The sequence below is a fragment of the Suncus etruscus genome, chromosome 14, assembly GCF_024139225.1.
Source record: "Suncus etruscus isolate mSunEtr1 chromosome 14, mSunEtr1.pri.cur, whole genome shotgun sequence".
Taxonomy (NCBI): Eukaryota; Metazoa; Chordata; class Mammalia; order Eulipotyphla; family Soricidae; genus Suncus; species Suncus etruscus.
The window spans coordinates 61,635,305-61,656,132 of NC_064861.1; the positions used below are offsets into that span (position 1 = coordinate 61,635,305).

The 20,828-nt window shown below is 47.6% G+C and overlaps 2 protein-coding genes across 2 annotated transcripts in view; one reads left to right on the forward strand and one right to left on the reverse strand.

Moving 5' to 3' along the window:
- PHAF1 (phagosome assembly factor 1) overlaps nt 1-16,461 on the forward strand; it is a 36,646-nt gene extending 20,185 nt beyond the window's left edge. Inside the window, 16 exon segments of the mRNA XM_049786494.1 lie at nt 438-517; nt 796-890; nt 2,697-2,794; nt 2,877-2,989; nt 9,494-9,501; nt 9,503-9,547; nt 9,549-9,575; nt 9,578-9,642; nt 9,733-9,790; nt 9,793-9,819; nt 11,547-11,629; nt 12,179-12,222; nt 12,698-12,741; nt 12,901-12,959; nt 14,169-14,241; nt 14,994-16,461. Of these exon segments, the coding sequence (XP_049642451.1) occupies nt 438-517; nt 796-890; nt 2,697-2,794; nt 2,877-2,989; nt 9,494-9,501; nt 9,503-9,547; nt 9,549-9,575; nt 9,578-9,642; nt 9,733-9,790; nt 9,793-9,819; nt 11,547-11,629; nt 12,179-12,222; nt 12,698-12,741; nt 12,901-12,959; nt 14,169-14,241; nt 14,994-15,080 (1,006 nt within the window). The 3' untranslated portion in view covers nt 15,081-16,461.
- Nucleotides 16,462-16,881: 420 nt separating this feature from the next.
- B3GNT9 (UDP-GlcNAc:betaGal beta-1,3-N-acetylglucosaminyltransferase 9) lies at nt 16,882-18,042 on the reverse strand. The gene has a single exon (XM_049786424.1). The coding sequence runs from the start codon at nt 18,040-18,042 to the stop codon at nt 16,882-16,884; it is 1,161 nt and encodes a 386-aa protein (XP_049642381.1).
- Nucleotides 18,043-20,828: the final 2,786 nt, after the last annotated feature.

A 20,828-nucleotide genomic window follows, 5' to 3' on the forward strand; every position in this document is an offset into this window, starting at 1 on the left:
TCCTGTATCATTCCAGAACCACCCCCAGGGGCTGGTAACTTCCACTTTGGCAGACATTGTCCTAAGGATCAGTTCTTTATAACAGCCTCTGGAGGAATAATTTATTCTGATCCCATTATCTCATGTAAGTTCTTAAACTTTTATTTTTATCTAATGGGAGATTATCAACTGGGTTGTTTTGTTTTGTTTTGTTTTGTTTTCTAGATTGGGTCCATATCCAGCAGTGTTCAAGGTTTATTTCTGTTTCTGAGCTCAGGGATCTCTCCTGTCATGCTTGGGGGACTACAAACCAGGGTTAGCCCCTATGCAAGGCAAACACCCGTTCTGTTTATTATCACTCTATTCCCAACTCATCCATGTGACCTTCTGTGGCCCTCCCCCATGGTCTCTGAGCCTATCTTGCAGAGCCTGTATTAAACAATGTGTTTGTTTTTCAGTGGCGTGCATTTTAACTCTCAGGCCATTGCTCCCACTATTGAGCAGATTGACCAGTCTTTCGGTGCAACCCATCCCGGAGGTAAGCCAAGTCCATCTGATTCTCTTGTCATCCAGGCCTTACTAGTGAAATTACCAAAATTTTATCATTCCATCCCCACAGCCTACAGCCAGGCTCTTGTAGGATTCAGGTTTTGGTGCTTGGGTATAAAGAAAAACTTTCCCCCTTGATCTTCAGACTGATAAATCAGTGAGAAACATGGGGTTGTTGTAAGTTATTACTTCCTGCCAAACTGATTTGTGTTCACAGTTTTTGATGCTATTCAACCATGTCCTTATCTTCTTTTTTCTCCCTCACAGTGTACAACTCTGCCGAGCAGCTCTTCCACCTCAATTTCAGAGGATTATCTTTCTCTTTTCAGTTAGACTCTTGGACAGAGGCTCCTAAATATGAGGTTAGCCCTTCCCTTTTCCTAAATCTGTTGTCCAAATACCCAGGTGACTGTGGGTCACCAGATAGTGCCTGTGGGGAGGTTGGATTGGCACTCTGGGTTCTTATTCAGATATTCATTCAGGGGTTAGGCTGTGGGTGAAGTTGGAACAAATCACCAGAAGTACAAAGCCCAACTAGGGTTTCCAGGAAGATGACTTTTCCACTGCAGAGGGGGTTAGGCTTCCTTTGCAAAGACTAATCCATTCATGTTTACTTTAAAATTCCTAATTAATGTGTTTTGTATTAACACTACAAAATTTGGGAGAATTCATCTTGGATTTTTAGTTACATGTTGCTTTTTGCAAATACTTTGGTAGCAATGTTCTTAGGATTACAAAATTAAACTTATTTTGGTCAAGGAAGGGCAACGGGCTTACTTATAGCTCTGTGCTCAGGGATTATATCTGGTGGCTCAGGAGACCTTATGGGGTTCTTGAGATTTAACTGAATCAGCAATGTGCAAGGCAAGTACCTTCACTCTTGTTCTATCTCTCCAGTCCCTAGCTTTCTATAAAGCTTGCATTTTAATAAAAGAAATCACTTATGAATTCTCACTATTGAAGGAACATAAACCTTTTAAAAATGCTAAAAAATGAACTTGGTTTACATGGGCCAATTTGGGTTTAATCTCCAGCATCCCCTGTGGTCCCCTGAGCACAGCAAAGAATGATCCCTGAGTATAGAGCCAGAAGAAACCCTGAGCATTGCTGGTTGTGGCCCAAATCAACAACAACAAAAAGAACTTGTTGGGGCTAAAGAGAGATAGTACGGTACAGTAAATCGGGCTTTTGTCTTGTACATGGCCAACCTGAGTTTTAGCCCTATCATTCCAAATGGTCCCCTGATCATTGCTGTGAGTGATTCCTGAGTGCAGAGCCAGAAGTAATCCCTGAACATTACTAGGTATGGTCCAAATTAAAAAAATTAAAAAAAACAGAAATACTCAGGACCAGTGAGGTAGTACAGTAAATGATATACCTGCCTTGCATTAGACTGGCCTGGGTTCAATCCTTATCACTTCACAAGCCCATCAGAAATGATCCCTGAGCATAGATAGAGCCAGAGATGAAAGTAAGCCTGAGCACCACCATATGTAGCCACCCGTCTCCCCATTAAGTGAATTGTGAACCATGGAAATAGCTCAAAGTACATTTTTGTATGCAGAAGATCTGCATTCAGTCCTTGGCAAAATGGCCCCTTGAGTACCCCAGTAGTGACCCCTTAGTAACTAACTTACCCAGAGTAACATCTGAGCAATTCCAGTATGATGCAAACAAAAAGGCTGAACTTGCATAATTGGGGTGCAGTTTGCTCATCCAAACCAGGTTTGACTATTGCTTTAACCTGGCATTTTTTGTTTTGTTTTGGGATAATATCCAGCAGCGCTCAGTACTACTCCTAGTTCTGTATTCAGGGATCATTCCTTAGGATCATAAGAGGTTTGAGGTTCAAACCTGGGTTGGCCTCATGCAAGACAAGCAAACTACCTTGTGTAATAGCTCTGGCACTAGACCTGAACCGTTGTGTGTGTGTGTGCGTGCTGTTGTGTGTGTACCTTTGTGTGTACTGTTGTTAAGCACCATGATTATGAACAAGATTGTAGTTGGGTTTCAGTCATACTGTTGTTAAGCACCATGATTACGAACAAGATTATAGTTGGGTTTCAGTCATACCTGGACAGTTCTTGAAGACTGTGGGTGCTGAGGTAATGCCATTCTGTCACATGGCCTACACTAAGCCCTTAGTAGTAAGTTTTTTTTGTTTGCAGCCCAATTTTGCCCATGGTCTAGCTTCCCTCCAGATACCCCATGGAGCGACTGTGAAACGAATGTACATCTACAGTGGAAATAGTCTACAGGATACCAAGTAAGTTTTGGGGAACATAAGTCTAAGGCACTAGGCTCCCTGGGAGGGAGAGTAAAGCCTCTGCTTGTCTGTTTGACCCCAGGGCTCCTGTAATGCCCCTGAGCTGTTTCCTGGGCAATGTATATGCTGAGAGTGTAGATGTTCTTCGAGATGGAACTGGACCCTCAGGGTTACGACTTCGCCTACTTGCTGCAGGTTAGTTGCTGGCTTTGGGTTGAGTGGGTTACTGCTCACATCGAGGAAATGTGTGAGGAAATCTCTACACATAATCTAGAGGTAGTTGATCAAAAGATGATGCAACTTTGTATGATTATATTTCATTTAAAGTTTGTAAAAGGACATGATAATTAGTCTTATTAGAAAATCTTTTTTAGGGGGGGCTCTAGAGATTGCACAATAAGTAGGGTGCTTGCCTTTCATGTAACATATCCAAGTTTGATCCACACCATCTAATATGGTCCTCTGAGTATTGAGTCCTGAGCACAGAGCCAGGAGTAAACCCCTCAAGCATGTCCAGGGGTGGTCCCCAAACCAAAAAGAAACCCAAAATCTTTACTTTTTTTTTTTAAGCCATACATGGTAATGCCTAGGAGACCATGAGGTTCAAGGAATTGAGCCGGGGCTCCTGCATATGCCGTCCAGTCCCTTGAGATTTCTGGATTTCATTATTAGCACTGTTTGTCTGAGGTCCATAGGAGTAGTGCTCACTCAGAAGCTACTTCTGGCTTCATGCCCTTGAATCACTCCCAGTTGAGCTCTGAGAACTGTGTGATGCTGCAAGTGAACTGGGCTTCCTGCATTTCCAGGCCTGCGTTCAGTCTGTTGAACCATCTTCCAGACCTACAAATCTTCCTTAATGGCAGCACTGTTTTTTTCAGTATGTGTATAAGCCATCTGTGTGCTTGGCAGGCAATACTCGGGCTATTTTCCTAGAGATATAGCTTATGGGCTGCAGTATTGTCTCTCTTGTCTCTTTTTTACCCTTAATACCCAATTCTCTGCCCACTCATTAGAAGAATGTGTAGAGTAAGTAAAACTAAGAGTTTTACTTACAGTGTATCCTCGAGTATAAGCCAACCCTCTTAATTTTACCCTAAAAACTAGGAAAACTTAGTGACTCAAGTATAAGCCGAGGTAGAAAATGCAGCAGCCACTGGTAAATTTCAAAAATAAAACATATACCCAAAACAATTACAATAATTGAGAAACCAGTAGGTTAAATGTTTTTCAATATTCATTGCTAAAGGAAAACTGTAAACTAGCAATGATAACTTTAAAAGCTTTAAATAGGGGCCAGAGCGGTGGTGCAAAGCAGTAAGGCAAGGTTCCCCAAGCCAGGAGCAATTTCTGAGCGCATAGCCAGAAGTAACCCCTGAGCGTCACCGGGTGTGGCACAAAAAAAAATTAAAACTTTAAATAAAGTGCAGAAAGCTGGTGCTCGTGCACTGAATCAAATAGCCTATATGACCCGAGTATAAGCCAAGTTTGGAGTTTTGGGCTTATATTTAAGTATATAGGTACTTGAACAAGAAAGTAATTCCTGCCTTTGTAGCTAGTTTGTCAGGATCCTTGCCTCATTTTTGTGATTTTCTTGTACCTGGACAGTCTTAGCTACTTTGAGTCTTTAATTGTGCAGTGTAAATCACAGATCTCCCATTGTGGTTTGTGCCTCCCTAAAAATACCTAGAACCCAGTTTTGTTTAGGACCTACTTCTACTCTGTGCTCAGGGATCACTCCTGGTGAAGATCAAGGGACTGACTGACCATATACAGTGCAAAGGATTGAACCTGGGTTAACCATGTTCAAGGCAAGTGCCTACCTGCTGTATTCTGACTGTAGGTTTTACGTGCTTCCGTATTTATTTATTTATGGTTATTGGGCCACACCCGGTAATGCTCAGGGGTATATCCTGGTTATGCACTCAGAAATCGCTCCTTGCTTAAGGGGACCATATGGGACTGGGGGAATCAAACACTGTTTATCCTATTTCTGAGGCATGTGCAAGGCAGATATACACTTGTGCTCATCACTCTGACTCCAACTTAATTTGTATTTTAGTTTTGGGGCCACACCAATGTGCTCTGGATTACCCTGGCTCCTGGACTCAGAGATCCCTCCAGTGGTGTTTGGGGAACCAGGGGTGCCAAGGATCAAATCAGGTTTCAATTGCATACAAGCAAAGCAACTAACTGGCTGTACTATTTCTCTTTCCCCTATTGGTTTTTGGTTTTTGGGGTCGATACCCAGTAGGCACTCAGTGGTTATTCCTGGCTTTGGCTCAGAAAATCACTCCTGGGGCCAGCAAAGTGGCGCTAGAGATAAGGGTGTCCTGCATTGCAAGCGCTAGAACAAGGAAGGACCATGGTTCGATCCTGGCGTCCCATAAGGGTCTCCCCAAGCCAGGGGCAATTTTCTGAGCGCGTAGCCAGGAGTAACCCCTGAGCATCAAACGAGTGTGCCCAAAAAAAAAAAAAAAAAAAAAAAAAGAAAAGAAAATCACTCCTGGCAGGCACAGGTACCATATGGGGGTGCCAGGATTTGAACCACCACTTGTCCTAGGTTGGCTGCTAATACTAAAGATTAGTTTTGGCTATCTCAGTCTTCACAATCCTTTTGTGAAGACTCACTTAGGACAGTGGTCTGCAACCTTTTATTTCAACTGAGTCAAATTTCACCAAAACACCGATTGAAATTTATTTTGAGTAGCCACACAGGGCACACACTGACAGATGGCTAGGAGCAGACTCCTGGACTCCTGGAGCAGCCGCCCGACACACAGAAGAGCCAAAATTAAAAGTGTAAAGAGCGCATGTGGCTCGAAAGCCGCAGGTTGCCGACCACTGACCTTAGGAAATCAGCGCATTTCCCAATTCAGGATATTGGACCTGAACAGGCTTCAGTAAGAGAGTTGAGAAGTGAAGATTTATCTGTGAATAGGTTGTCATGCTCATTCAACCATGGTACTCTACTCCATGTGCATTTCTTTAGTGTAGGGGCTTTACATGAGACACACAAATTATCGAATTATGGTTGTGTGGTTGGCGAGGGTCACTGAGATGCTCACAACTCTTACTTTTTTTTTGTTTGTTTGTTTTTTGGGCCCACACCTGGCAGTGCTCAGGGGTTCCTCCTGGCTATCTGTTCAGAAATAGCTTCCTGGCAGGCACAGGGGACCATTATGGGACGCAGGGAATTCGAACCAACCACCTTTGTCCTGATCGGCTGCTTGCAAACACACTCTTACTTTTTAGGAGGGGATGTCAGGACTACACCTTAGTCGATGCTTAGTTGCTACTCCCAGCTCTGTGCTGAGAAAATTGTTCCTCAGGATTTGGACTGGGGTCAGCCTCTTACAAGTCCTAGCCCCTGTATTATCCTCTTCAAGCCTTCAGGATATCAGGCTCTAGGGTTTAGTTTTTGTTTGTTTGGGGGAAACTGCTTTTGGGGTTACAACCAACAGTGGTAGGGCATCGCTTTTAGTGACTAACACATCTTTTGAATTTTCGGTGCTTGCTAGTGGTCTCTCCCTTTTTATGATGGCTTACAACACACCTGCCTGCCATGCAGCTGAAATCACTGGTGCCAGGATCAAAGCAGAGCTGCCAGGTTCAAATGGTAAGACTACACAGTTTGCATTCAGCACAGGTGGGACACTTGTGATTGAATATGTGACTGTGTTTGCCAGGCAGATACTGTAATCTCCGTGCTGTTTTTCTGGGCCCACACTTCAATTTTATATACCTTGCTGGGTTCTCTAGGTCACTCATTGGAACTGATTTTCTTAGAGCCTAGTTAATTTGAATACAGCCACTTTATTTGCTACTTTGTGTATCTATGCAGGAATAAAAACTTGATTGAGGGGGCTGGAGGTGGTGCGCAGGCGGTAGGGCATTTGCCTTGTGCACACTAACCTAGATTGATCACGGTTTCTATCCCCCGGCCATCCCATATGGTCCCCCAAGAAAGGAGCGATTTTCTGAGTACATAGCCAGAGAAACCTCTGAGCGTCACTGGGTGTGGGTGTCGTTCTCCCCCCCCCCCCCCAGAAGAAAAGACTGATTGAACTGGAGAACTCTATATTCATTGTTTCAGGGTTGTTTTTGGTTTGGTTTTGGTTTTTGTTTTTGGGGCCATACCCAGAGACACTCAGTATTCCTGGATACATGATCAGAAATCACTTCCTGGCTCTGGGACCTAATGGGACTCTGGGGAATCGAACCGAGGTCCGTCCTGGATCAGCCACGTGCAAGACAAACGCCCTAGTTCTGTGCTACCTCTCATTTTATTTTATTTTGCAGGCAATACCTGGTGTTGTTCAGGGCTAACTAATGGCTCTGTGCTCAAACATCACTCCTCACGGGGTGCTAGAAATTGAACTAGGCTTGTCAGAGGCAACTACCTTGACCATTTTGCATGCTTGGGGATTGAACCTGGTTGGTCATTATGTGCAAGGTAAATGTCCCTACCTGTCTTTCTGCCCCAAGAAGTCAAATTGTTTTATTGTTTTTGTTTTTGTTTTGTTTTGTTTTGAGGCCACACCAGACAGCCCACAGGTTACTCCTGGCTCTGCTCTCAGAAACTACTCCTGTTCCTTCAGGCAATCATATAGAATGCTGGGGATCAAAGTAGGGTCAGCAGCATACAAAGCAAACACTCTATATGTCTGCTGTTGCTCCAACCCAGAAGTCAAGTTTTGTTTGTTTGTTTTGGGGACACACCTGGCAGGGCTCAGGGGCTACTCCAGGCTCCTTGGACCATATAGGATGCCGGGGATCTAAACCCTGGTCTTGTTCTGGGCCAGCCTGTGTGCAAAGTAAATGCCCTACTGTTGTGCTATCTCTCTGGCCTCACCAGAAGTCAAGGTTTTGAAGATTATTTCTGAGGAATAAACTTTTGGCAAATCATGGGGGGAAACAAAAAGAAAAATTTTGTTTTTCTAGTTGGTCTCTTTTGAATAGATGTGATCTATATGTGGAATTAAGAGAGTGAATTAATGGATGCCTTACTTTTGGCTCCTTATAGTGACCTTTAGGTCCAGTAAGTGGTTGGGGACTACCATTAAGAAACACCACCTAGGGCCTGGAGAGATAGCACAGCGGCGTTTGCCTTGCAAGCAGCCAGTCCAGGACCAAAGGTGGTTGGTTCAAATCCCGGTGTCCCATATGGTCCCCCGTGCCTGCCAGGAGCTATTTCTGAGCAGACAGCCAGGAGTGACCCCTGAGCACCGCCGGGTGTGGCCCAAAAACCAAAAAAAAAAAAAAGAAAGAAAGAAAGAAACACCTCCTCTGAGACTAGAAAGATAATATAATGGTTCAGATGTTTGTCTTGCATTCTGCCATCCCTTTCTGTTCCCGGCACTATTTATGGTCATATCAGCACCACAAGGGTTTCCCTAAAATTCACCCTTCTTCCAAAAGCAAAAGTTTGGTTTGTTTAGTTTTTTGAGCCCACACCCAGTGTTGCACTTCTTACTCCTGGTTCTGGCTAAGGGATCTCTGGCGAAGATTAGCTGAATATAGGGCCGGGCGGTGGGCGCTAAAGGTAAGGTGCCTGCCTTGCCTGCGCTAACCTTGGACGGACCGCGGTTCGATCCCCCGGTGTCCCATATGGTCCCCCAAAGCCAGGAGCAACTTCTGAGCACATAGCCAGGAGTAAAACCCCTGAGCATTATCGGGTGTGGCCCAAAAAACCAAAAAAAAAAAAAAAAAGGGGGCCGGGCGGTGGCGCTGGAGGTAAGGTAAGCCTTACCTGCGCTAGCCTAGGAGACGGACCGCGGTTCGATCCCCCGGCGTCCCATATGGTCCCCCAAGCCAGGAGCGACTTCTGAGCGCATAGCCAGGAGTAACCCATGAGCGACCACCGGGTGTGGCCCAAAAACCAAAAAAAAAAAAAAAAAAAAAAAAGATTAGCTGAATATAGGATCCAAAATATCTGTTCTATAAGGCAAATATTCTACCTGCTATACTATCTCTGTGTTCCCAGAAAAGTGTGTCTCTTAATGAAGAATCTATGTATCTTGGTCGGATCTCCTGGAAAGTGTCAAAAGTATTAGGACTCAGTTTAAATACTTTCATAGCATCTTTTTGTGCTTTAATGTACAACAATTGTGTCATGATCCAATTGGAATCTTCACCATGCCATAGCTCCGTTGTGGGTAGAGATCAAACCTGTTTTTCTTCTCATTATTTTTTTCAGCACATATTATTATGAACCATAATAATCAGTAACTCAGGAGCAAGAGTGATGGCACAGTGATAGGGTGTTTGCCTTGTACACGACCAACCCCAGTTTGATTCCAGAATCCCATATGGTCCCCTGAGCCTGCCGGGAGCAATTTCTGAGTGCAGAGCCAGGAGTAATCGCCCCCCTGAGAGACACACACTGTGTGTTGGCCCAAAACTGAAAAAAAAAAAATAAAAAGATCAATAACACAGTATTATGGTGAGTGATATATGAAGTTTTTCAGAGCTCCATGTCACATTGTGGACCAGGTGATCCTCTGGCATTTTCAGTAGATCTCTTGAACATTGAAAACCCTGAGTGACCTTGTATTTTGCTCATGGGGAGTTTGCCCTTAGTTAGACCTGATATTTCAGCAAATAGCCAAAGGTAGGGGTGAGGGGGGTACACTAAGACCTTGAATTCCAGCTTCTCAGACTCTGATTGGGAACTGATCACTTCTTCCCTGTTGCTTGCAGGTTGTGGACCCTGGCCTGTTAGCAGATGCCAAGATGCGGGTATTTGAGCGTTCTGGTGTATTTCGGTGACTCCTGCCAAGAATGGTTCTTAGCATGCTTGGCTCTCCCCACAAAGTCTTCTATAAGTCAGAAGACAAGGTATGAGAAATGTGTTTTTACTAGAAATGTGATTTGTAGCCTTTCCTTTAATGCAAGATTGGATATAGAAGGGCCTGGATTTTTCTTTCCCCCCACAACAGATGAAAAATTCACTCTCCTTCCCCTCATAAGCAAGTCCCATCCAAGTGCAATGACTACTCTCTTTAACAACTCTCACTCTTGGAGTGGTAAGTGTGTTTCCTAGAGAAGGTGGTGGTAGACAAGTATGTATACATGCAGAGCTGGACCCAGGCTTGGCCTGGGAAGCTAATCTTAATTTGCTTGTGGCTTTTCCTGGGGAGAAAAATGCTTCACAGGTAGAGGGCTGTTTTGCTTTAGGTATTGCTCTTTTGTATAGCATTGATTCCGTTTGAAGTTACAAAAACAGGAAAACTAAAACTTCTCGCTCCCAAAAAAAGCAGGCAGTGTTTATATTATAGGGGTTCATCCACGAAACAGTGGAAAGGGACTGGTCCTGAGAGGACGGAAGTATGACTCTGGCACAGGGTCAACCCTGTAGTTCAGAAAGCTTGAACAGTTGGCAAGATGTGCCAACCAGAAAGGATTGGGGCGTAGGAAAACATAGGGTCAGCATCAAATCCCAGCAAAAAATAATTCTGGCAAGAGGAGAAGACTCCAGTTTCAAGGGTTGTCAGGAATCAAAAATAGCTAGAAGGGTCTGGAAGGTCTTGGCTTTCAGAACTTTGTACAGCCTTTAAGCAAAATTGTTACTTGTTTTTTTGTTTTTGTTTTTGTTTTGATTTTGGGTGGGGGGGGGTGTTGGGTCATACCTGGCAGCACTCCGGTGGTTACTCCTGGCTCTATGCTCAGAAATCGCCCTGGCAAGCACAGGGGGACCATATGGATGTTGAGATTTGAACCACCATCCTTCTGCATTAAAAGACAAACTCCTTAACCTACATGCTATCTCTCCGGCCCCACTTGTTTATATTTTTGTTTTGTTTTTTGGGGCACACCCGGCGGTGCTCCAGGGGTTACTCCTGGATGTCTGCTCAGAAATAGCTCCTGGCAGGCACGGGGGACCATATGTGGACACCGGGATTCGAACCAACCACCTTTGGTCCTGGATCGGCTGCTTGCCAGGCCCTATATTTTTTTTTTACTTTTTTGTCTTTGTTTGAAGGCCAAACCTGTAGTGCTCGGGATCTTTCCTTGTAATATTTAGGAGACTATATGTGGTGCCAGGGTATAATTCTCACCTTTACTTGGTTGTTGATGTGATGGCTAGGTTCACACAATTACTCCAAATGTAACCCTCATGGTGTGTGCTAGAGAGAATCCTGGCTTCCCACATGCAGGGCACATGCTGTAGTACATTGAACTACCTCTCTGGCCCAGCCTCAGCTTTTTTTTTTTTTTTTTTAATGTAGTATTTAATATCAGGAAAAAGTTCTGAATTTCCTAGTAATGGGAGCTTTATCCCTCATCCCTGCCAGGCCTATTATACAAGTTTTGGTATAGGGAAGCCTATAAATGGTATTTTTGTTTGGTTGGTTTTTTGTTTCATTTTGTTTTTGGGCCACACCCGACAGCACGGAGGGTTTACTCCTGGCTCTGTGCTCAGAAATTGCTCCTGCCAGGCTCAGTGGACCAGATGGGATGCTGGGGATTGAACCAGGGTCCATCCAGGGTCGGCAGTGTGCAAGGCAAATGCCCTCCCACTGTGCTATCCTCTGGCCTTAGCTTATAGATCTTTGATTCCCCCCCTTTAACTGAAAATACCCAGTGAAGGTTCAGTGGATTCAGTCTCCTGGTCTGCTGTTTGGGAGAAAGTTGTTGCCTGAGGGTAAACCTATTGATGGTGGTTCTCCTAGTTTGCTGTTCCCTTGAAAAGAAAAACCCTTGCCCAACCTCATAACTTTCTCTACTGGAACATCCTTATTTTCCACTCCAGGACATTCTCTTTGATGCTAATACTCACAAAGTGAAGAAGTTTGTTCTACACACCAATTACCCTGGGCATTATAATTTTAACATGTGAGTATACTCATTCTGTCCCTCTGAGTGAACTTAAGGTTCAAACTTCTAGGACAAATAGCTTATGACTAAGGATGTTCAGTAATTTTATTGCAGCTGAATTTTTGCTGCTTCACGGAAAGTAAACATTCACTGTATCCTTCTGGCCTGGTGCACTGTCTAGTTGTCTATTTGTACCCATTTATTCATTAGAAAATTAATTCAGAAAGCTTGATCTTCTTACCCAAAATGATTATCGTTAGATACCAGAATTAATGTGAGCCAGATGCATTTGATTGTGTATTTTGTTTTGTTTTTTCCCCTGCAAGGATGAGATTTTTTTGTTTTTCTTTTGGGACCACACCTGGCAGTGCTCAGGCCTTACTCCTGGCTCTGTGCTCAGGGATCACTCCTGGCTGGCTCAGAGGATCATATGGGATGCTGGGGATTGAGCCCTGGTTGGCCACATGCAAGGCAAGCCCCCTGCCTACTCTTTCTTTTTAGCCCAGGGATGAGATTGTTGAGGCCTTTCAGGGGCCCAGCCTTTATCCATTTGTCTTCTCTTTCTAGTTATCATCGCTGTGAGTTCAAGATCCCACTAGCCATAAAGAAAGGTAAGTAGTGAATGGCCTTAGGGTTTTGGAGTCATGATGAGGAGGGGTCCACACTGGATGGGGTGCTGAATCTTGGGTTTGTGGGGCCTTTTCCACATACTGCTCTGCCCTTAACTTTGGCTCTTCTGATTTGAGCCCCTTATTATGGGGTCTATAGTTTCCAGGAGGCCTTAAGGTCTTTTCCTGTGAGAAGCTGGTCTCTAAAGGAGAATTTCCTGTCTCCACATGATCATGGGATGCTGGAGTCTAAATGCATAACATCTGTCCTTTGCTGACACACGCCTGACTAACCTTCCTTCGGCCTCTTAATTCTCTCAGCTTCAGAAACCCTTAACAGCCCATCTATGTTCTCTCTATATTCCAAGCCTACTGCAAAGGGTGGCTGAGTCTGTATTTTCCTTGGGCTGAGGTGTAAGTAGTCTGAGTCCTCTCCCTGATTGGACCAGCCTCCACCCACCGAGTCTTCTCTTTTCAGAAAATGCAGATGGTCAGACAGAAACATGCACAACCTACAGTAAGGTGAGCTGAGCTCCTACTTTCCTATCTGGTGCAGCCTGCAAATGAGGTGGACATGAGGGCATTCCCACCCCATCCATCCCCTGGAGTCTGGGACCCATATTCTCTGGGCCAGCCATTGTCAAGGTCCCTGATAACACCCAGCCACCTCTGTCCTTACAGTGGGACAACATCCAGGAGCTCCTGGGCCACCCTGTGGAGAAGCCCGTTGTCCTGCACAGGTAAGCCAGGAGTTACAATCTCTGAACATCATCCTGCACAGCCCTTGAGCCAGGGGAGCCCAGCAGAAACTACTGCTTAGAAACCTCAACTTGGGGGCTGAGTGATCATATTGCAGGAAGAGCATCTGACTTGCACATATGGTCCCACTTGCCAGGAGTGATTCCTGAGCTGACAAGTGAGGGGGACACACAGAGAGAGAAAGGAGATACTTTGCTTTGGTTTTTTCTGGCTCAGTACTTAGGAATCACTCCTGACAGTGCTCAGGGGACCATTTGTGTTGCTAAAGATCGAACCCAGGTCATCTGTAAGGAAGAAAGTGCCCTACCTGCTGTACTATTGCAGGGAAAAAGTTTTGACTGTCCTGAGCCTCTGGGTTTTGTTGTTGTTGTTGTTGTTGTTGTTGTTATTTTCTTTTTTTTTTTTTATTTATTTATTTTTTTTTATTATTTTAGTTGTTGTTATTTTCAATAGCAGCCTGTCCACAGTGCTTGGGGGGCCTACAGTGCTGGCTATAGAACTCAGGGCCTCAAGCCTGGAGCGACAGCACAGCAGTAAGGCATTTGTCTTTTACATGGCCAACCCTGGACAGACCAGGCATCCCTGGAATCCCATATGCTCCCCCATGCCTGCCAGGGACAATTTCTGAGCCAGGAGTAACGCCTGAGCACTGGTGGGTTGGCCCAGAAACAAAGTGTGCAGTAGTCTAGGAAGGCCCACGGTTCAATCCCCAGCGTCCCATATGGTCCCCCAAGCCAGAAGCGATTTCTGAGCGCATAGCCAGAAGTAACCCCTGAGCATCACTGGGTGTGGCCAAAAACAAAACAAAGGACAAAGAACTCAGCCTCACTCATGCTAGAAATATGCTGATTCTCTCTTTTCCTCTCCCTCCCTCTTTCTCCCTCTCTTTCCTCGTTCTCTTCACTCTTCCCCCTACCCTCTTCCCTCCTTCCGCTATCTTTTCTCTCCAGTCCATTACCTGATTTCCCCTCCTAGACCATGCCAGAACAAATAATGCTTAGTCATTTTCTCTGCCCAGTTGAGCTATTTCCTCATTACTGCTTACAGAACCTCAAGGGTCTGTGGGGAGCAGAGGTACACTTACAGCCACGAGACACCACTAGTTAGTAGTCCTCAGTCTAAAGGAATTGGGTGCCCTGCTGACCTTGGTTGATGTCTGCCCCCTCTAATTCTTGTTTCTCTGGCCTCAGGTCTTCCTCTCCGAATAACACCAACCCATTTGGCTCCACATTTTGCTTTGGTCTTCAGCGTATGATTTTTGAGGTAAACCCCAGGGCTCAGGAGGTTACTAAAGATAGACAAAATAGTGAAGGCATGTGGCTGAAGAGGGCTCAAGTGTCTCTGCTGGGCAGGTTAATCCTCCACAGCCCTCTCACAGAGAACGGGCCCATTACTTGGGGTTCAAGCTTATGTTAGGGAAATTTGAGAGTTGAGGCTGAAGCAGTGGTTGTGTCCAGCAAGATGAGAGGTAATTGGGGTTCCTGCATTTATACCTGAAAACACAAGTTGAGTAGAACGGAGAACACGGGGCAAATGAGGGTCAGCCCAGGAGTGCCGGGAACCTCGGCACACTAAGAACAAATGTGTTCTATGTATTGAGTGGCCAGTAGACCTAGGAGCAAAATGGGCTATGGCCACTTCTGTGTTTTGGGCTGGAATGATAGTACCATGGGTAAGGCATTTGTCTTGTACATGGTTGATCCAGTTCAATCCCTGGCAGTCCAGATGGTCTGCCCAATCTTCAGAAGAACCAGACAGAACAATATGAAGTTTATGAGAAGAACAGGCAGACCCTGGAGAAGAGATAACCCTAGGAGGGAAGCGGGTGTTGAGGAATTAGGCAGCCTGGTGTGCAGGTGTCCTCTGCAAACAGCTTGGAGTTCCTGTGCATAGAACATACTTTAGGTACTATCTGTGTGACCAGAGCTCTGGTGCTGCTGGGTTTTCTGGGCCTGTTGGCCTGCTTAGACTGTGGCCCTCCTCCCTCCTGACTCACTGTTCTCTTCTCATACCAGGTCATGCAGAATAATCACATTGCCTCGGTAACTCTGTATGGACCCCCCAGGCCTGGTGCCTATCTGAGACCAGCAGAGCTCTCCTAGGGATATCATCACCCACGCCCCGCTGCCCTATCAGACTGTGCATCACCTCCTGCTCAGTGGGCTGCCAAGTGCCACCCTGTGGGTTTTCTCAGACACCTTGCCTGTGTTGAAGGGCTGTTGTGATGTTGTGAGGTGGGCTGGGTGCCCTGCACTGAGGTGAGAGGCCCAGATTTTCCTCTGTCCGTTCTCAGCCTGCTGGTGCCAACAGGAACACAGACTGCAAAGAGAAGCACAAACTCTGAGCCTAGATACCTGGCCCCAGGAGCTCTTGGCTCACCTTTATGGAGACAGAGTTCTGTTTCCCAGCCTGTTTCCACTGGGAAGGCACAGGGCTCTTTCTGTGGCTGAGGAATGGGCATCAGGACTAGGACAGGTCCTGCCTTTGGCCCAGCATTGCCACGTACCCTTAAGGCAAGCAGGTAGCATGTCCATAGTACTTGGTTGCGACTTTGCACTACATCCTCTTTAGTTACTTGATGAGCTGGCTGTAGCCAGCGTGGCTCACCTGCCCTTCCTTGTTTCCTTCCTGCACGTGCTCCCTCACCAGGCCCAATAAGCAGAGCACGGGGGTTGAAGCCATTTTCTTCCATCCAGGTGTGTGCCCAGGCTTGGTTCCCATCCATCTTGAAGTCTGTCTTCAAGGTCACCTGTGTCCCCGTCCTGCCACAGTCTGGCTGGCAGGGCTGCATGTTTCCATCCTGTTTGCCTCTTTTATTTAATGCCAAAGTTTTAGCCAAAGACATCTTCCTTCTGTTGCGTTTCAACATTGTCTTCTGCACTGTGGGCTGGCTCCCCTGACCCGACTCTGGGCACTGTCCCCTGGCTGGCCCAGTCATGTCTCAAGGCCTCTGGGGATTCAAGGAGGGCCAGGCGGCTCATTCTCCAGGGGTCTTGCTAAGGAAAGTAGCAAATGTGCTTTACAAATATTAATCCTTTTGAAAAGAATTGAGAAGAGAAATGTATAATTTTATCCCATTTTTAATATTTTGGTCTAGCAACTTGTGATACATAGATGACAATTTTGTGAGTTTTTCAAATGTGTGTACAGAATTTTGTAAATATGACTGTTTTGTAATTAACTCATGTATAGCCTCATCCTGTATAATTATTAATGAATGTGCAGGGGACCTACCTGGGCTCCTCTGTGGTTACTGGGCCTAAGCGAGGCTTGTGTGGTGCACCCATGACTTTTGTGACTGGAGTCTTCCCATCTGGACTGTGATCTGGCCAGAGAACCCACACAGCCCACCACGTCAGGGCAGCCAGGACTGTCCTCAGTTCCCGGAATGGGGGAACCTTCCTCACCCCCTGCCCACATCTCCTCCAATAAAGACCTATGTCCTCAGCAGCTGAGATGTTGCTGAGATGTTTGTACTAAAAACTGTAAGGGTCTTGTTTTGTATTTTGTTTTGTTTTTTTTGAGGAAGAGGTGGTTGGAGAAAACAGGATGTTTGGTAGTTGAGTCATCTAAGAGGAAGCAGTTCCTTGACATACACTCCCCATACACAGCCCTGTTTGTTATGTATGTATACACGTGTCTGCAGATGCAGACACACCCACACACGCCTCATACCTTCTCTTCCCTTGACTGTGCGCACAGGCGTGCACGCACACGCACTCTCTTCCCTGTCTCAAAAGGCTCCCTAGATTGCCAGAACCTGGGAGAAGACACTGGGTGATCGGGGTTGGATCCTGCCCTCTGCCCTTTGTGGGTAAGATAGCCTGAAGTCATTTGCGTGGAAAACCTTCAAAGCCCTGCAGGCCTGGGTGCGAATGAAGGGCCTGGGTCTGTGGTAACTAGCTAGGGACCCCACTGGAAGGAGCCAGTGGCCACAGGCAGTGGCCGCGCACAATCTGAGCCCTTCTGCCCATGTAGTAGGTGCCACATAAGCCAGATGTCGGCAGCTGAGAGCCCGTGCACCACAACCAGCTCACGGTAAAAGCAGGGGTCGAAGGTGCTCAGGTGTGGGGCTGCTGAGGGCTGGGGGATGCCAAAGGTCCGGAAAGCAGGGTGAGACTCAGGCGTGAGCTTCAGGCGCTGCAGGCACATGCCTAGGAAGACATCGTCGATGGGGAAGAGCTCCACCTGCGCACAGGCGCGGGCCAGCCGCTGCATTGTGGCCCCTGACAGCACAAAGCCACCACCGCCTGCATAAGCCGGGTAGACCCCCAGGCCGTACACAGCTTCGGGGATATAGTACTTGCTGCTCTTCACGCGAATTGGCCGCGCCTGGTCGATCACATCACCAGCAAGCAGATCCTGGCCCGGGTCCCGAGACGCCAGAAACTCCAGAAGATTCCCGACATGCACGAACACATCAGCGTCGCCCTTAAAGACGAAGCTCACGTCGGGGCAGTAGGACGAGGCCCAGGTCAGGAAATGGATCTCCTTGAGCGTGAGGTTGAAGAAAGTGTCCTCGAAGGCCCAGAGCAGAATGTCCGCGTAGGCGCGGCTCTCAGCTCGCAGCAGGGAGAGCCAGTTCGCCGCCGCCGCCGCATCTGCACCCCTGGGCAAGGCCAGCAAGAACACGCGGCGGACCAGCGCCCCCTGCACACGACCCTCGGCGCCCCACGTCTGGCGCACGGCCTGGCGCCGCTCGAAATCCGACGCCACCGACTTGACGGCGATGAGCAGGTGTGGCCGAGCTCCGAGGCACTTGGACGGCTGGTTAATGAGCAGCGGGAAACGCCGCTGGTCCTTGGCTCGCAGGTAGCGGCCGAAGTCAAAGGGGCCCGTGGGCGTGGGCGTGGGCGGTTCCGGCGTGTCCCCTTCGTAGGCCAGGGGTGCGGCCCCCGTTTCCGGGGCCTGGAGTTTGCGGGCCCTGGGAGTGAGCCCTTGAGCCCGCGGCGCCCTGGTGGTCGGGACCGCCCCGTCCCGCTGCACATAGAGCAGGAGGCCAAGGGCGGTGCCCAGGAGCAGCGTGAGCACTGCGTCCCCGCGCAGGCACCGCCTCCACCTCATGTCCGCGCCCCCTGCGGAGAGACTCAGTCAGCGGCCTCCAAACAGCAAGAAGAGGGACGAAGCCCTCACACTGGGGTCTCCCATCTGCAGCCCTGCTCCGATCCCTGAACCCTCCCCCCGGGTGGCTACAAAAAGGGAACTAGTGCTGGTACCAAATTCTTTGGATTCCCAAGCCCCGGGCCAGGTTCCCAGCCCCATCGCGCCCGCTCTCCAATCTGAGACCCGATTCCTTCTACCGCTACCCACCCACCAGGGCCAGTCTCTAGAGCCCCACACTCACGCTCAGCCCTCGGGAGTAGCGCAGCCCCAGACGCCCCGGCCCGCAGGGCTCAGCACGGGGTCCCAAGGGCGGCCATGGACAGGGGACTGAGCCAAATGCAGCGCTGGCAGGAAGGGGGCCGAGGCCGCTGGCACGTGACTTTCCAGCTGTGCCTTTCCAGACATCTGGAGCTCAGCTCCGCCCTGGCGCCTCTGGGGAGTGCTGTCTGGGGCGGGATTGGTCTCTAAGGGCAACTCTGAGAACCCCAAGAAGTGGACTCTGGTCTCTGCAGGCTCAGGCTTCCCAAAATTGCCTTTCCCAGGCGCAAAGGGAAGTTTAGTTTCTGATGAAAGTCACCTCAACTGCCTGAAATCCTTGGCACGGAGTGTACCAACCTCTCCTGGATGTCTCCTGTGAAATGCCCTCTTGAGCATGACCCGCAAATGCCCCCTCAACACATACACACAGAGCCCTCTATAATTATGAACCCGGTGGTGGCCTCACCAACACCCTGGCAGTTGTTCTCATCGCTCTTTCCAGAACCAAAGTGGCAGATGGTAAAAGGGGGGGGGGCGGAGGAATAGCACGGAGGTAGGGCATTTGCCTTGCACCCAGCCGATCCGGTATTCCATTCCCCAGCATCCTATATGGTTCGCAAGCCTGCCAGGAGCGATTTCTGAGTGCAGAGACAGGAGTAATCCCTGAGCGCAGCCAATTGTGGTTCAAAAACAAACAAAAAGCCAGGCTTCTGACTTTTCTCTTTAACTAGTCTGTCCTTGCCCCTTCTCCTCATCTCCGCTCAGGTGTGGCTGCCTCTGTTATACTGAAATCCACTGATGTTCACAGGGGAACACTTTAGACTATTCTCCTCAGAAGAAATTGAGGCTCTTAGATATCTTGCCCAGGTATGAAGGTAGAATAACCATGCTTGGGCCACTGCAAGATTTGCTTTAGCTTGTAGAGACCCAAGTTAGCTGGTAAGCAAGACGACCTGAGGAGAGAGAATACAGCCAGTAGGATGCTTGCCAAATCCTCTCCAGAGCTGAGCCTATCAGGACTGATCCCTAAGCTGAGCCAGAGTAAGAAAGTCATGTGCACTGGCGATGTGGTTCCAAAACAAACATAAAAAGGGTGTTGAGGGGCCAAAGTGATAGCATAGCAGTAGAACGTTTGCCTTGCACACGGCTGACCCTGGACAGACCTGGATTCAATTTCCGGCATCCCATATGGTCTCCAAACCTACCAGAGCAAATTTTTTTTTGTTTTTTGGGTCACACCCGACAGCATTCAGAGGTTACTCCTGGCTCTAGGCTCAGAAATTGCTCCTGGCAGGCTCAAGGGACCATATGAGATGCTGGGATTCAAACTGCCATCCTTCTGCATGCAAGGCAAATGCCTTACTTCCATGCTATCTTTCCGACCTACCAGGAGCAATTTCTAGCACAGAGCCAAGAGTAACCCCTCAGCACCATCAGGTAAGGCCCAAAAACAAAACAAGACACTGATCTGAGAACTGGATAGGTAGAAATGTTCTGAAGCCTGAGATCCAGTCCTTGCCTAGCTGCAGTTAGTTATTTTTTGGCCATCGCAGATGAGGATGTGCTTGTTGTAGGCTGCCATGAGGTGCTAGGATTTGAACCCAGGGCTTTTGTATGCAAAGTATATGTTCCAACTCAGCATCTCAGGCACCTTGGGCCTGGAAAGATAGCATTCCCCGGCCCCATGTCTGAGGACAGTTTTGGCTCTACTACTCAGCACTATCCTCCTTCCAGGCCACCTCTTATCCTCTGACAATTCCACCATTTTTCCTGAGAAGCAAACCCGATCCAGAGTGACAGTACAGCATGTATAGCACTTGCCTTACACACAGCCAACCTGGGTTTGACCCCCAGCACCCCAAATGGTCCCCCAAACCCCATCAGAAGTGATTTCTGATTACAAAGCCAGGAATAAGCCCTGAGTACTGTCAAATACGGCTTAAAAGTGAAAAGGAAAAATTGCAAACTTACTGGAGAGAGAGGATAGAATGCTATACATGCTGGTGATCCCAGTTCAAACCCTCGGCAGTTGCCCCTGAGCACCACTGTGTGGCAAAAAAAAAAAGAAGAAGAAGAAGAAGGAAGAAGAAGAAGAAGAAGAAGAAGAAGAAGAAGAAGAAGAAGAAGAAGAAGAAGAAGAAGAAGAAGAAGAAGGAGGAGGAGGAGGAGGAGGAGGAGGAGGAGGAGGAGAGGAGGAGGAAAAAAAAGAAGAAGAAGAAGAAGAAGAAGAAGAAGAAGAAGATGAAGATGAAGCAGCTAACTCTTTCCCTGTCTTAAACCCTTAATTTCTTCTTTTTGTTTTGTTTTGTTTTTGTTTTTGTTTTTTTTTTTGGGGGGGAGGCACACCTGGTGGTGCTCAGGGGTTATTCCTGACTGTGCTCAGAAATTGCTCCTGGCTCAGGGGACCATATGGGATGCTGGGGATTGAACCCACATCTGTCCTGGGTCAGCTGCGTGCAAGGCAAACACCCCACTGCTGTGCTACCACT